This window comes from Gorilla gorilla, chromosome 5 (genome assembly GCF_029281585.2).
Source record: "Gorilla gorilla gorilla isolate KB3781 chromosome 5, NHGRI_mGorGor1-v2.1_pri, whole genome shotgun sequence".
Taxonomy (NCBI): domain Eukaryota; kingdom Metazoa; phylum Chordata; class Mammalia; order Primates; family Hominidae; genus Gorilla; species Gorilla gorilla.
In genome coordinates this window covers 49,365,698-49,380,371 of record NC_073229.2, presented here as the reverse complement: position 1 = coordinate 49,380,371, position 14,674 = coordinate 49,365,698, and the positions used below count along the sequence as shown (strand labels likewise).

The window sequence follows — 14,674 nt, the reverse complement described above, 5'->3', positions numbered from 1 at the left end:
TGTGGTGGGGGCAGAGAGGGGAGCAGAGGGGCTGGGTGCCTGAATCCTTGGGGGCTGCAGGGTGGGAGTGAGGCCCTGGTTCTGGAGGGCAGAGGGGTGCGTCTCTCTGGGTCTGTCCCTGGCACTGTGCCAGGCCTGAGTCACGCTGCTTACTCCCTTCCTCCTCCCCAGCTCTCACTCACCTCCGCACTGCAGCCAAGGGAGGCCCGCCCTGGCGTGGGCTGCTGCCTGTGGCCTTGGGCAGGCAGGAGCGAAAGGGCCGGGGGTTGCCTGTCCTCCCCCACCCTGTTGAGGCCTTCCTCCCCCTCTGCTGAGCCTCGGTTAATTATAACTCTGACCTAAGTGCCCTGTGACGTCAAGTCCGGGCCAGCCCTGCCCAGGAGACCCAGCAACCAGGTAGGGGAGGGCCTGAGAGGACTCAGGTTTCCTGAGCATGGGGAGTGTTTCTGCGGCAGGGCTGGGGACTCAGCCAGGGACTGGGGAGGGGGGCGTGGGGGAGGAACCTTGGACCCCTCTCCTGGCAGGTGTGTATGTCCCTAATGGTCGGATGAGGCCCTCAGGTTGTCTGGGTGACAGGGAGAGGGTGGGGAAGCCAGGCTGGAGCAGACACGACTTTTGAGGTAAAGCAGGTGCCCATGGAGACCCGCAGAGCCGGCCTGCCCTGGAATCGCGGCTGCTTCCTCCTCCCTTGAGAGCCTTCTGTCTCCCAGGTCCATGTCTCAGCCATGCTCCCCACGGAGGTCCCCCAATCCCACCCGGGCCCCTCAGCGTTGCTTCTGCTGCAGCTGTTGCTGCCCCCCACATCTGCCTTCTTCCCCAACATCTGGAGCCTGCTGGCTGCCCCTGGCTCCATCACCCACCAAGACCTAACTGAGGAGGCAGCGCTCAACGTCACCCTGCAGCTCTTCCTGGAGCAGCCACCCTCAGGCCGCCCCCCTCTTCGTCTTGAGGACTTCCTGGTGAGCATCCCAGGGTCCTGTCACACCCCTGCCAGAGTCCCCAATTCCATGGGGCCTCTACTCCTTGAGGGCTCTGGTTGCCAAGAGAAGAGACACCTATGGCCCCACCCCTGCAGCAACAATACCCAGTAGTCTTGGTCCTGAAATTAGGAGTCCCCCTCCTTAGAAAGGTCTGGGACTGTCCCTCCTTTGTGGGGCTCAGGACCCTCATACCCAGCCTTGAGTGTCAGTTGCTGAGATAAGGTGGGCAACGGTCAATCCAAAGGGCCTCCCTGGAGCCCCGTCGCCCGCTATTCTCCCCAGGGTCGAACACTCCTTGCTGATGACCTCTTTGCCGCCTACTTTGGACCTGGTTCTTCTCGGCGGTTCCGAGCAGCCTTAGGTGAGGTGTCTCGTGCCAATGCAGCCCAGGACTTCCTGCCAACTTCCAGGAATGACCCCGACCTGCACTTTGATGCTGAGCGACTGGGTCAGGGACGCGCGCGCCTGGTAGGGGCTCTGCGGGAGACCGTGGTGGCAGCCAGAGCCCTTGACCACACCCTGGCTCGCCAGCGCCTCGGGGCTGCACTTCATGCCCTGCAGGTGAGAACAGGGTTGGGTTGATGGTCAGAGGGGTCTTCACTTCCGTGCCTGTCCGGGATGGAGCGCGTCCTATGGTGCCTTCTTGATCATGCCTCCTCCACTCTGGAAGGGGTGGGCACTGGCACGCGGTGCCCCGAGGCTGTGTCCCAGTTCCCCACCTCCAAGCTGGCAGTGCTTCCTGTAGGAACAGCAAGGAGGGCACTGTGGCTGGAGAGAAGTGAGGGTGAGAGAGGAAGGCTGCAAGGTCAGAGAGCTGAGGGAGCAGCACACACAGCAGGACTCTGCAGGCCGAGAGAGGCCTTGGGTTAGACTCTGAGCTGGGAAGAGATGCTGGGACAGTTTCCACCTGGGCAAAGCTCTGCTCTGAGCAATGGAGAGAGGGCAGTGGAGGGGACTTGGGGTGTCTGGTGGGAGCAGTAGGGGTGGGAGGGGACCTTCGGGGTGGAGAACTCAAAGGAGTGGCATATTAGTGCTGGAGATGGTGAGAAAGGCCAGACTAGTGCCTCACTCCCCTTCTCCTGTCCTCCGGACCAGGATTTCTACAGTCATAGCAACTGGGTGGAGCTGGGCGAGCAGCAGCCACACCCTCACCTCCTCTGGCCAAGGCAGGAGCTCCAGAACCTGGCACAAGGTATGGCTGTGACCCTGGTGGTGAGGCAGGAGTCCACAGGGCCACCTCAGTCCACCCAGCCACTGTGTCACATTCTGAAGTCCCAGAGGGTATGTTACTTAATCTCCACAAGGACTGAGGTCCCCCAGTCCAAGCAACGCCTGGCTCAGTTAAGCAGCTTCCCCAAGGTCACACAGGGAAAAGTAGCTAGGACCAGGTCTCCAGACCTCAGTCCCGTCTTAAGTGTGGCTTCCTCCCTGCACTGACTCCCATGGGGCCTTCTCTCACAGCCCCCTCACCCTCTCACCTGGAAGCTGCCTCCTGTCCACAACTCGCAGAGGGCATAATCCCCATAGGATTGGTCCCTACACGTACTGTGTTTGTTTTTTTCTTATTATTTATTTATGTATTTATTTTTTAGAGATGAGGTCTCACTGTGTGGCGCAGGCTGCTCTGCCCGCCTTAGCCTCCTAAAGTGCTGGGATTACAGTCGTGAGCCACCGCACCCACCCTGTGCTGTGTTTTCCAGCACAGCCCCAGTTTCAAACATTCAGGCTCACTGCGGGCCCATGATCCTAGGTTTTAGTTCAGAAAGCTTTGCTAGGGAACTTCTGGGTGTTCGCCTCATCCCAGCTGGGAGGAGAGGCTGAAAAGGTTTGGGTGGGTGGGGATAAAGGCTGGGGGTGGCAGAATCTTGGGTTCTAGCCCTGCCCTCTCTTCCCAGTGGCCGATCCTACCTGCTCCGATTGCGAGGAGTTGAGCTGCCCCAGGAATTGGCTGGGCTTCACACTCCTCACCTCTGGCTACTTTGGAACTCATCCCCCGAAACCTCCAGGTACCAGACAAGAAAGTTCCCCAGAAGTAAGGGGAGAAAGTCATTCCCTTACAGGATCTCTGTCCTGTAGGCCCGTATGCCTTTGCTATGGCATCTCCTCCTAGGAGGAGAGGATGCTGGGAACAGGGTGGGTGGAGGAAAGTCCCCTGAGGAGGCTGTGGTGGGGTTGAGGTAGGGGAGCAACTTCTTCCTCCGCTGATAGGATTTCTCCCTTGTCATAGGCAGCTTTGGGGGACTGGCTGGAGGGATCAGGGGATCCACCATGTGCTGTGGTGACTGACCACCACGCCCTAAGATTTACTCCAGAATTCCCCTCCACAAAGCACCATCCTTTTTATCCTTTTTTTTTTTTTTTTTTTTTTTTTTGAGATGGAGTTTTGTTCTTTTTGCCCAGGCTGGAGTACAGTGGCGCGATCTCAGCTCACTGCAACCTCTGCCTCCCAGGTTCAAGCGATTCTCCTGCCTCAGCCTCCCGAGTAGCTGGGATTACGGGCATGTGCTACCACGCCCGGCTAATTTTGTATTTTTAGTAGAGACAGGGTTTCATCATGTTGGCCAGGCTTGTCTCAAACTCCTGACTTCAGGTGATCCACCCACCTCAGGCTCCCAAAATGCTGGGATTACTGGTGTGAGCCACCGTGCCCAGCCATCATTTATATATTTATTTATTTTTTGAGACTGAGTCTTGCTCTGCCGCCCAGGCTGGAGTGCAGTGGCGTGATCTCGGTTCACTGCAACCTCCGCCTCTTGGGATCAAGCTATTTTCCTTCCTCAGCCTCCTAAGTAGCTGGGATTACAAGCACGCACCACCACACCTGGCTAATTTTTATAGTTTTAGTAGAGACAGAGCTTCACCATGTTGGCCAGGCTGGTCTTGAGCTCCTGATCGCAGATGATCTGCCGGCCTCGGCCTCCCAAAGCGCTGGGATTCCAGGTGTGAGCCACCTCGCCCACCCCCATCATCATTTCTTGCTGAACCCTTGCTGAGGGGTGAGAGGGTCAGGCCAGGCCTGAAAGGGCCTCATTTTCTTAGGAGGCAGTGGGTTTTTGACCTCCACTCTCCAGATCCCTTTCCCCAACCCAGGGAAATGTAGCCACGGGGGCCATTTTGACCGGAGCAGCTCCCAGCCACCAAGGGGAGGCATCAACAAGGACAGCACATCCCCAGGCTTCTCCCCTCACCACATGCTGCACCTCCAGGCTGCAAAACTGGCCCTTCTAGCCTCCATCCAGGCCTTCGGCCTTCTGCGAAGCCGCCTGGGAGACAGGGATTTCTCCAGGTGAGTGGCCTCCTGGGGATGGACCCCTTCATGGGGAGGCGCTCCTGCGGGAAGGGAGAAACCAGGCGCTGGGGACAAACGTGCAGGACCTTCACTGTGTCTCTGGCTTGCTCCCCAGGCTGCTGGACATCACCCCAGCCTCCAGCCTGAGCTTTGTCCTGGACACCACGGGCAGCATGGGTGAGGAGATCAACGCTGCCAAAATCCAGGCTCGCCACATTGTGGAGCAGCGGAGAGGCAGCCCCATGGAGCCTGTCCACTATGTCCTGGTGCCTTTTCATGACCCAGGTAAGTGTGGTCTGGCTAGGACAGTAGAGGGGAGGAAAATTCAAGGTAAGGAATAGACTGGGCGTGGTGGCTCACGCCTGTAATCCCAGCACTTTGGGAGGCTGAGGCAGGTGGATCACCTTAGGTCGGGAGTTTGAGACCAGCCTGACTAACATGGAGAAACCCCGTCTCTACTAAAAATACAAAATTAGCCGGGCGTGGTGGCGGGCACCTATAATCCCAGCTACTCGGGAGGCTGAGGCAGGAGAATCGCTTGAACCCAGGAGGCAGAGGTTTCGGGGAGCCGAGATCGTGCCTTTGCACTCCAGCCTGGGCAACAAGAGCAAAAAACTCTGTCACAAAAAAAAAAAAAAAAAAAAAAGGAAAGAAAAAAAGGTAAGGGATAAAGGCCTGTGGTGAGGAAGTGGGCTCGTGGTGGCACTTCCTGTAGTCCCAAGTGAGCCTCTACTGTGTGCATACAGAAAATTAGCAGCAACCTGGGTGGGGTGGCTCACACCTGTAATCCCAGAACTTTGGGAGGCAGAGGTGGGTGCATCGTTTGAGCCCAGGATTTCAAGACCAACCTGGGCAACACAGAGAAACTCAGGTCTCTACAAAAAAATTAATAAAAATTATGTGTGGGTGTGGTGGCACATGCCTATAGTCCCAGCTACTTGGGAAGCTGAGGCAGGAGGATCACTTGAGCCCAGGAGACTGAGGTTGCAGTGAGCCGCGATGGCACTACTGCACTCCAGAGCGGCCTGGGTGACGCAGTGAGACCCTGTCTGTAAAAAAAAAAAAAGATAACTAGCAGACTTGCCTCCCACTCTTTCTAAAATGGCAGCACTTTCCATGAGTTTAATGCATGATTCATGCTTTGGCACGTGGCCTCTGCTTTCTTAGGCTTTCATGCTAATAAACCATTTTCTTTTTTTTTTTTTTTTTTTTGAGACGGAGTCTCGCTCTGTCGCCCAGGCTGGAGTGCAGTGGCGCCATCTCGGCTCACTACAAGCTCCGTCTCCCGGGTTCACGCCATTCTCCTGTCTCAGCCTCCTGAGTAGCTGGGACTACAGGCGCCCGCCACCACGCCCGGCTAATTTTTGTATTTTTAGTAGAGACGGAGTTTCACCGTGTTAACCAGGATGGTCTCCATCTCCTGACCTCGTGATCCGCCTGCCTCGGCCTCCCAAAGTGCTGGGATTACAGGCGTGAGCCACCGTGCCTGGCCGCCATTTTCAATTCTCTCCATTTCCTATAGACAGAGATTGGTATCAAGATGGGGTTGTTGGGGCCAGGCTTCTGGGAAGCATCTGAGATAACTAGCTACATTGTATTCCTTTTCCATTGATTAGAAGTTAGACTCTCTGGCTTGAGTCTGACTGTGTGTCTTTAGGCTGGTCATGTAAACTTTCTTTGCCTCGATTTCATCATCTGTAAAATGGGTATCAGTTATCATATCAGGGTGGGGCAGGAACAAATCACAATGTTGGAATGTCATCAGTTAAGGCTATTTTCCCTTCTTTTGTGGATCTTCAGTTGCTTCAGGCCATCTGGATGTATAAGTGCCAGTCACAGGGGATATGATTGGTTAGCTTGGGCTCAGAGACCTGACACCTCCCTCATCCTGCCTAACTCCCAGAGTTGAAATGATGATCAAATAAAATGCCTACTGGACTGAGAGTTGCCTAAATTTGAGTCTTATTTGTCTGCATACATCCTACAGTGGCTGGCATTTAATAGACGTATTATGTTTGATGAAGATATAAATAAAGGTATAACTAAGAACTTAGCACTTACGTGTCAAAGCACTATCTTAAGATTTGCAAAATCAACTCATTTAGTCCTCCCAATAAGCCTCTGAGGTAAGTGCTATTCGGTCTCTTTTCTTGTGAGGAAACCCAGTATTTTTTTTTCTTTTTTTTTTTTGAGAGAGAGAGAGGGAGAGTCTCACTCTGTCACCCAGGTTGGAGTGCAATGGTACAATCATGCCTCACTGCAGCCTCAATTCAAGCAATCCTCCTGCCACAGCCTCCTGAGTAGCTGGGACTACAGACGAGCACCACCATATCTGGCTAATTTTTGTATTTTTTTGTAGAGATGGGGTCTCACTATGTTACCCAGGCTGATCTCGAGCTCCTGGGCTCAAGTGATCCTCCCACTTCAGCCTCTCAAAGTGCTGGGATTATAGGCGTGACCATTTTTTTTTAAATATACGCACATGTAGCCAATAAAGGCCTACAGGAAATGCCACCATTTTTTTCAGGGAGTGGAGGCCACCTTCCCACCAGGGACACCTAGGTCTGCCCTGCCCTGCCCTGCCCTGCCCCGCCCTGCACTGACAAGTATGACTTTTTTTTTTTTTTTTTTTTTGAGATGGAGTCTGTCGCCAGACTGGAGTGCAGCGGCACGATCTCGGCTCACTGCAACCTCCGCCTCCCGGGTTCAAGTGATTGTCCTGCCTCAGCCTCCCCAGTAGCTGGGGAGGCTACTGGGGAGGCTACAGGCATGCATCACCATGCCCAGCTAATTTTTATATTTTTTAGTAGAGACGAGGTTTCACCATGTTGGCCAGGATGGTTTTGATCTCTTGACCTCATGATCCACCCGCCTTGGCCTCCCAAAATGCTGGGATTACAGGTGTGAGCCACCACGCCCGGCCAAGTATGAGTCTTATAATGGAGTATTGTTAGTTCAATACCTGTCCGCTCCAGAAGCACACCAGGCCCCTCAACTGGGGAGGTGGCTCTGGGTAAGAATGAGGGGAGCTCTTTCCTCACTTATCTTAACCTCCTTTCCCCTTCCCAGGGTTCGGCCCTGTCTTTACAACCAGTGATCCTGACAGCTTCTGGCAACAGCTTAATGAGATCCATGCCTTGGGGGGTGGAGACGAGCCTGAGATGTGCCTGTCAGCCCTGCAGGTCTGGCCCCTCCCTTCTTCCCCGCTTCCTGGCCCCACCACCAGGGGGAGCTAGATCCCTCCTGGGGCTCCCCACCACCTTCAGCACCTAGATCCACTAGCTTCACTGTAGGGTTCCCGGGCCATATTCCCTTCTGCTTCATCCTCCTTGGCTCTACCCATTCCCCTCCTGCTGCCATTGTTAACACTGGTCGTTGCCTTCCCTGCCAGCTGGCCCTGCTGCACACACCTCCACTCTCAGATATCTTTGTCTTCACGGATGCCTCCCCCAAGGATGCCTTTCTCACCAACCAGGTGGAATCCCTGACTCAGGAGCGGCGCTGCCGGGTGAGCAGAGCTAGTGGGAGACCCAGTGTTAGCCTCCCAGGGATGTGAGAGACCCTGTGATGACAATCTCATAACGAGGGTTGCACCACACTATGGTGGCCCAACAAGCCTTGGTATATGGTGGGAGAAGCAGACAATGAACGGAACATTTCCTGATACCTTTAATGATACACGTAAGAGGCCCTACCCTTAATAACGCTGAATTTTTATTTGACCCTGACTAATAAACAATGTGAAGAACTGGGGCTCTAGTCGCCAAAAATCCACTGTGACAGTTACAAGGGGGTGGCCAACTACTAACTGAAGGCAGGGGGTTCTGTCATTGGGATTCCCCACCCCAGCAGCCAGAAGGCAGGCAGAGATCTTATCACAAACCATCAGCTCTGGAGAAAGCTTGAGCACAGGGATTCTCATTCATAATAGTGGATGGCACTTGGACACCCCAATCACTGAGCTCTCTTCTGGGCACAGGTAACATTCCTGGTGACTGAAGATACATCAAGGGTTCAGGGTCGAGCTCGGCGTGAGATCTTGTCCCCTCTGCGTTTTGAGCCATACAAAGCAGTGGCCCTGGCCTCAGGAGGAGAGGTGATCTTCACCAAAGACCAGCACATTCGAGACGTGGCAGCCATTGTTGGGGAGAGCATGGCTGCCCTGGTGAGTAAGTGGGGGCCAGGGCCTTCACTTAGGAACTGAAGGGTGGTCAGGCTGCACCTCTCTTCTTATAGGAGAAAGGGGAATCACTCTCACTGCTGTGTTGTTCGTCCAGTCACGGGGCAGGAAAGGAAGTTTCTCTTCCTCTGAGATCCATGACTAGCCACTTCTTTTTTTTTTTTTTTTTTTTTTGAGATGGAGTCATATGGTCACCCAGGTTGGAGTGCAGTGGGACAATCTCGGCTCACTGCAACCTCCACCTCCCGGGTTCAAGGGATTCTCCTGCCTCAGCCTCCCAAGTCGCTGGAGTTACAAGTGCCCACAACCAGGCCCGGCTAATTTTTGTATTTTTTTTTAGTAGAGCCGGGGTTTCACCGCTTTTTTGGCCAGGCTGGTCTCGTACTCCTGACCGCAAGTGATCCGCCTACCTTGGCCTCCCACAGTGCTGGGATTACAGGCACGAGCCACCACGCCTGGCCTGCATTGTCCTTTTATATCAGTAAACCCCTCCCCACTTGGCTTCCAGTATTCTGCCTCCAGGGTTACCACAGGAAGTCCTACCATCTTTTTGGGGAGGTGGCTTATATTTTGCAGAGACAGAGTCTTGCTATATTGACTAGGCTGTTCTTGAACCCCTGGCCTCAAGTGATCCTCCTGCCTTGGTCTCCCAGGTGCTGGGATTACAGACATGAGCCACCACGCCTGGCCTGTCATCTTTTAATGGGGCACAAGATGTGATTGTCTCATCCTGAATCCCTTGCCTCCAACTTTGTCTCTGACCATAATAACTTCATCCCTGGCCCTGTGCCCCTCTCTCCCTGGTATCCCTTTCTGCCTGTATGACATGGTTTCTTTCTTTCTTTTTTCTTTTTCTTTCTTTTTTTTTTTTTTTTTTTTGAGACAGAGTCTTGCACTGTCACCCAGGCTGGAGTGCAATGGTACAATCTTGGCTCACTGCAACCTCTGCCTGTTGGGTTCAAGCGATTCTCCTGCTCCAGCCTCCCAAGTAGCTGGGATTACAGGAGCCCACCACCACACCTGGCTAATTTTTTGTATTTTTTTTTTTTAGTAGAGATGTAGTTTCACTGTGTTGGCCAGGCTGGTCTCGAACTCTTGACCTTGTGATCCACCCGCCTCAGCCTCCCAAAGTGCTGGGATTACAGGCGTGACCAACCGCGCCCGGCCCAATGACGTGGTTTCTTTCTATCTCCACTTTCTTCTTTGTTCCTCATCCCATACCTCATCTTCTCCCCCATTTTCTGGTCCTGCCAATCCCTCAAGGTGACTCTTCCCCTGGACCCTCCTGTTGTGGTGCCTGGGCAGCCACTTGTGTTCAGTGTGGATGGGCTGCTCCAGAAGATCACAGTCCGGATCCACGGAGACATCAGCAGCTTCTGGATCAAGAACCCTGCAGGTACCTCTGAAGGTAGAGGGAAGAGTAGGGACTGGGGAATAGACAATCGAGGGGATGTACTCAAGGAGAGCAAGTGCTTCATGTGACAATCTCTTCCCTGACCCCAGGGGTCTCCCAGGGCCAGGAGGAAGGCGTGGGTCCTCTAGGTCACACTCGCCGCTTTGGGCAGTTCTGGATGGTGACCATGGATGACCCTCCACAGACAGGAACCTGGGAGATCCAGGTCACAGCTGAGGACACCCCTGGGGTGAGAGTGCAAGGTAAGGAGGGAGGTGTTCCTGGGAAGGGGAAGCAGAGACTGCAGGCCTCAGAGAACACAATCAGTCACATTCCTTTCAGGAAGGGCTCTGACTGCCTTTGCCCTTTCCCAGCCCAGACCTCCCTGGACTTCCTCTTCCACTTTGGGATCCCCATGGAGGATGGACCCCACCCTGGCCTCTACCCCCTGACTCAGCCAGTTGCAGGTACATTTATTCCCTGAGCCCCCACCCACCTAACCCCCAGTTTTATATATATATATAAAATATATAATATATATATTATATATATAATGTATATATGTATACATACATCTGTGCATATGCATAACTTTTATATTGAGTTATAATTTACATAATGTGCACTAAAGTGTACAGTTTGATGGATTTCATATAATACACCCAGTTCAGGATATAGAACATTTCCAGCACCCCAGAACTCCCTCCTGATGCTCCCCATCAATACCCCTCGAAGGTAACCTATTTTCCCATCCATACTCCCCAGAGGGAACCCCTATTTTGAAGGCCATTAATTCTTTTCTCCCTGTGTCTCACAATGTTCTCCCCTCCTCGCCCCTGTCCCAGGTCTTCAGACCCAGCTGCTGGTAGAAGTGACAGGGTTGGGTTCCAGAGCCAATCCTGGGGATCCTCAGCCGCATTTCTCCCACGTCATCCTTCGAGGGGTCCCAGAGGGTGCCGAACTAGGCCAGGTGCCCTTGGAGCCCGTGGGACCTCCGGAGCGAGGTCTCCTCGCAGCCTCGCTGTCGCCCACGCTGCTGTCCACCCCTAGACCCTTCTCCCTGGAGCTGATTGGCCAGGACGCAGCGGGGCGGCGCCTGCACAGGGCTGCCCCTCAGCCTAGCACTGTAGTCCCTGTCCTTCTGGAGGTGAGACGCTAGGGGAAAGTGCGGCTGGGGCTGGAGAGAGTTAGAGCGGCCCCTTCCCTGACGAACCCTTCTCTGCAGCTTAGTGGCCCCTCGGGTTTCTTGGCCCCGGGCAGCAAAGTCCCGCTCAGTCTCCGCATCGCCAGCTTCTCGGGCCCTCAGGATCTTGACCTTAGGACTTTCGTCAACCCCAGCTTCTCCCTCACCTCCAACCTCTCCAGGTGAGGCCCATGAACCCTCCAGCTCCCTCTGGCATCTTGCCCGGCCAATGCTTATCCCAAGCCCTGCCCCTGTCCCCCTCTGACTGGCCCTCAGAATCCTCCTCTCCGCTCCCGTGCCCCTGCAGGCGTCCCCTGACTCTAGGCTCTGGGCAGCCTGGGGCTTTAACGACGCCTATATCCTCTCTCCAGGGCTCACCTGGAACTGAATGAGTCGGCCTGGGGCCGCCTGTGGCTGGAGGTCCCAGATTCAGCGGCCCCGGATTCCGTGGTGATGGTGACTGTGACTGCAGCGGGACGAGAAGCCAACCCAGTACCCCCGACTCATGCTTTCCTCCGGCTCCTGGTATCGGCCCCAGCCCTGCAGGTGAGGAACCGCTACTTTCCATCACAGGGTGGGCAAGGCGGGGGAGGGTGGTGTCGGTTTAATTGGAGTACAGCTCTAGCACACCCTGTCATTCTCTTCCTTTTCCCCACAGGACCAGCACACCACCCCTACCGGCTCATCTGACCCGATCCTCACCACGGCCACCCCTGCCTTTTCCCCCTTCACATTGGTGACTCAAGGCAGGGCTGGGGCAGGGCTGGCTGCGGGCAGCCCCTGGTGGGGCACAGTTGGAGGGGTGCTACTTCTGCTAGGCCTGGCCTCCTGGTGACACAACGGGCTCTAAAGGGATGGGTCTCCAGCACTATTTTCAACCTGCCCCATTGGTAAGAAGACCTGGGACACATTTGTCACATAGGTCTTAGGACCTTACCTCTCCTAGCTGGGATGAAGGTTTTCTCTTTTTTGTTGTTGTTTTTTTTTGAGATGTAGTTTTGCTCATTGCCCAGGCTGGAGTGCAGCGGCGCAATCTCGGCTCGCTGCAACCTCTGCCTCCCAGGTTCAAGCGATTCTCCTGCCTCAGCCTCCCAAGTAGCTGGGATCACAGGTGCCCGCCACCACGCCCGGCTAATTTTTTGTATTTTTAGTAGAGACAGGGTTTCACTATGTTGGCCAGGCTGGTCTCAAACTCCTGACCTCAGGTGATCCACCTGCCTCTGCCTCCCAAAGTGCTGGGATTACAGGCGTGAGCCACCGTGCCCGGCCAATGAAGGTTTTCTTTCTCCATCACATCCCTTTCCTTTCTTAGAAACTTCGAGACTGGGGCTGGGTGCAGTGGCTCACGCCTGTAATCCCAGCACTCTGGGAGGCTGAGGCAGGAGGATCACTTGAGCCCAGGAGGTTGAGGCTGCAGTGAGTTGTGGTCGAACCACTGCACTACAGCCTGAGCGACAGTGAGACCCTATCTCAGAAACAAAACAAAACAAAACACCCTGCAAGACTGGGATAGAGGGCAATGGATATTCCCACAGTGCACTTTTCCTAACCCTATGAGAAACAAACCAAAGACATTTTTGGAGAAAGCTGCTTTCTGGAGCAGCTTCGGTTTTATTTTTGTATTTAAGGCTGAAGGACAGTTTCAATAAACATGTCTTCTTCCCAGAGGGATTTCAAAGAAAGATCGTTTTTGCATGTCATATAGGGGAGAATGAGGACATGAGACACCAAGAAGATGAAGTTTTCAGGAGCAGAGGAGAAACTTTACACCAACATGTCTGAACTTCATTGACTCACTACCTGGAGCCATTTTTTAGCTGTTGAGTTAAGAAACAGAAAAAGGAGCCTGGGGCTTCTGACTCTTTCACCAGGCTTAGGGGAGTGAGAGGAGGGTTTACACACGGGTAGGGCCTCTTGGCCCCTTGGTGCAGCCCCGCTGAGCCATCTCCTCCTTCGGCTGGGTGACTCCTTTCTGCTGCCTTGACAACTCCTGGAGGAGAGGAGAAACAGATGGGGCCTCTGGGCTCCTCCCAGCCCTGTAGGGTGGGGCTCCTGCCCTCCTTCTTGAAGTTTACCTGTTGCTGCCACAAGTTCTGCTCCCTTCGTCTTTCCTTTGAATCCTGGGTGGTGCAGGAACTAGCCTTGTTCAGTGGACTTGGGGAGAACTGGAGGGGAAATTCGCTGTGTTTTCTGTTAAGCCAGCACTGACCCCAACAACTCCCCTCTCTAGTCCAACTTCCCAAAAGTCTAAACTGAAAACAATAAACTCACCTTCTCATGAATCAGATTCTGCAAACAGATGTTCACCTTTTGAATCTGGGCTAACGGGGGGCGACCAGGCTCTGAGTGTAAATCTGTTAGAAAATTCTAGAGGAGGAGTTGGAGGCTGACAACATGGTGAAAACCTGAGGTCGTCTGCCACTCTATTCCTGTCACCACAGGCCGTCCCTCTCATCTGGATCCCCTCGTCCCAGTACCCTCCCAGGCAGGTGGGAAAATCCAGTACTCTCCACCTCCATCTCTTTAGCACATCAGTTCCTCCATCTCCCTCAAATAGCACAATACCCCCTTTCACTACTCTTCATGGAGCCTCCCTGTCCATCCCTGCCCCATTGGAATAATCCAGGCCACACCCTCATCTCCATGGAGTGATCCAAATCCCTCTGAATGGAATGCAGACCAGCTTCCTCCAGCCCCAACAATGAACACCAACTTAACACTTGGTGGCATCCTGTCATTACGATGCTGCCTCCACCTCATGATCCCTGACCATTAACTCTCCCCTCTCCAGAGTGGTCTCAGGCTGTGTCTACACATTCCCTGTTCCTCCCTCCCTGGTCCTCCCCCCATTCACACAGAGGGGCAGCCCCCATACCTCACCAAGGGCCCCTAGATGCAGCTGCTGTCGCTGTGCCTCCCTCAGATGGTCTTCAAACCAGGCCTGGCCACGCTGTAGCAGCTCCAGACCCTGCCACAGGGCATCCTGTTCTCTCTCCAGAGCCTGCATCCTCCGTAGCTGGGAAAGGCAATCACAGAGGCTGACTCTCACGCCACAGTAGGGCTCTGGGTTATGGCCCTTTCTCTCCATCCCTAGTTGGGTTCACTGTGTGGTCATTGAGTGTGAACCCAGACTGGCCACTGAGGACCTGGAGGGCAAGGGGAGGCAGGCGGGAACACTGTGGGCCCTCAAGTTGAATGGAAATATAAAGGGCAGATCTATTGAGACCTGGGACCTCTTGTTGGGCTGATACTCACCCAAAGGAAGAAGCTCTGGGCCCCTGGGTCTTGGCGGCTTGTCCCCAGCGGCAGCAGCAGGACTGTGTAGGGAGCCTGCACCAAGGGCACCCCGCCAGAGCCCTGGCTCCCCATGGCTCTGAGGTGGGAAGGGTGGAGCCACTCCCACTGGTGCAGCCTGGGCTGGTCCCTCCCCTCCACCCCTGCCTTGCACCCATCCTGCCTCTGTCAGCCTCTCAGGCCCCTTCCTGCTGTGTCTGTCTGAGGCTGGGGTGTTCCTACTTGAGAAGAGAGACCATCTCCCTTGGACCCCTCTGTCTTCCCTCTAATCTGTTTTGTAGGGCCTCTCTGAAGGGGTTCGTTCTCATGAAGTATCCTGGGGTAGAATCCGAGTCTTCCTACAGCAACAACACTG

At 54.4% G+C, this 14,674-nt stretch overlaps 2 protein-coding genes across 3 annotated transcripts; one reads left to right on the top strand and one right to left on the bottom strand.

The window, feature by feature from the left end:
- Window positions 1–36: 36 nt before the first annotated feature.
- Window positions 37–12,611, top strand: VWA7 (von Willebrand factor A domain containing 7). 2 transcript variants are annotated; one of them, XM_055390047.2, is made up of 17 exons: window positions 37–396; window positions 711–959; window positions 1,263–1,541; window positions 2,076–2,172; window positions 2,876–2,986; window positions 4,071–4,266; window positions 4,385–4,554; window positions 7,339–7,451; window positions 7,661–7,777; window positions 8,249–8,434; window positions 9,713–9,845; window positions 9,953–10,105; window positions 10,217–10,309; window positions 10,688–10,989; window positions 11,068–11,207; window positions 11,397–11,571; window positions 11,684–12,611. In XM_055390047.2, exons 2-17 carry the CDS (start codon window positions 726–728, stop codon window positions 11,858–11,860), a joined length of 2,676 nt encoding a protein of 891 aa, XP_055246022.1. In that variant the 5' UTR covers window positions 37–396; window positions 711–725; the 3' UTR covers window positions 11,861–12,611. The 2 variants fall into 2 exon arrangements, with proteins under 2 accessions (XP_055246022.1, XP_018884431.3); XM_019028886.4 differs by having other exon boundaries at window positions 37–959.
- SAPCD1 (suppressor APC domain containing 1) lies at window positions 12,602–14,634 on the bottom strand. The gene is made up of 5 exons (XM_004043688.5): window positions 14,281–14,634; window positions 13,901–14,041; window positions 13,297–13,392; window positions 13,101–13,190; window positions 12,602–13,015 (listed from the first exon to the last, which is right to left on the bottom strand). The coding sequence occupies exons 1-5, from the start codon at window positions 14,392–14,394 to the stop codon at window positions 12,920–12,922; spliced, it is 537 nt and encodes a 178-aa protein (XP_004043736.2). The 5' UTR covers window positions 14,395–14,634; the 3' UTR covers window positions 12,602–12,919.
- Window positions 14,635–14,674: the final 40 nt, after the last annotated feature.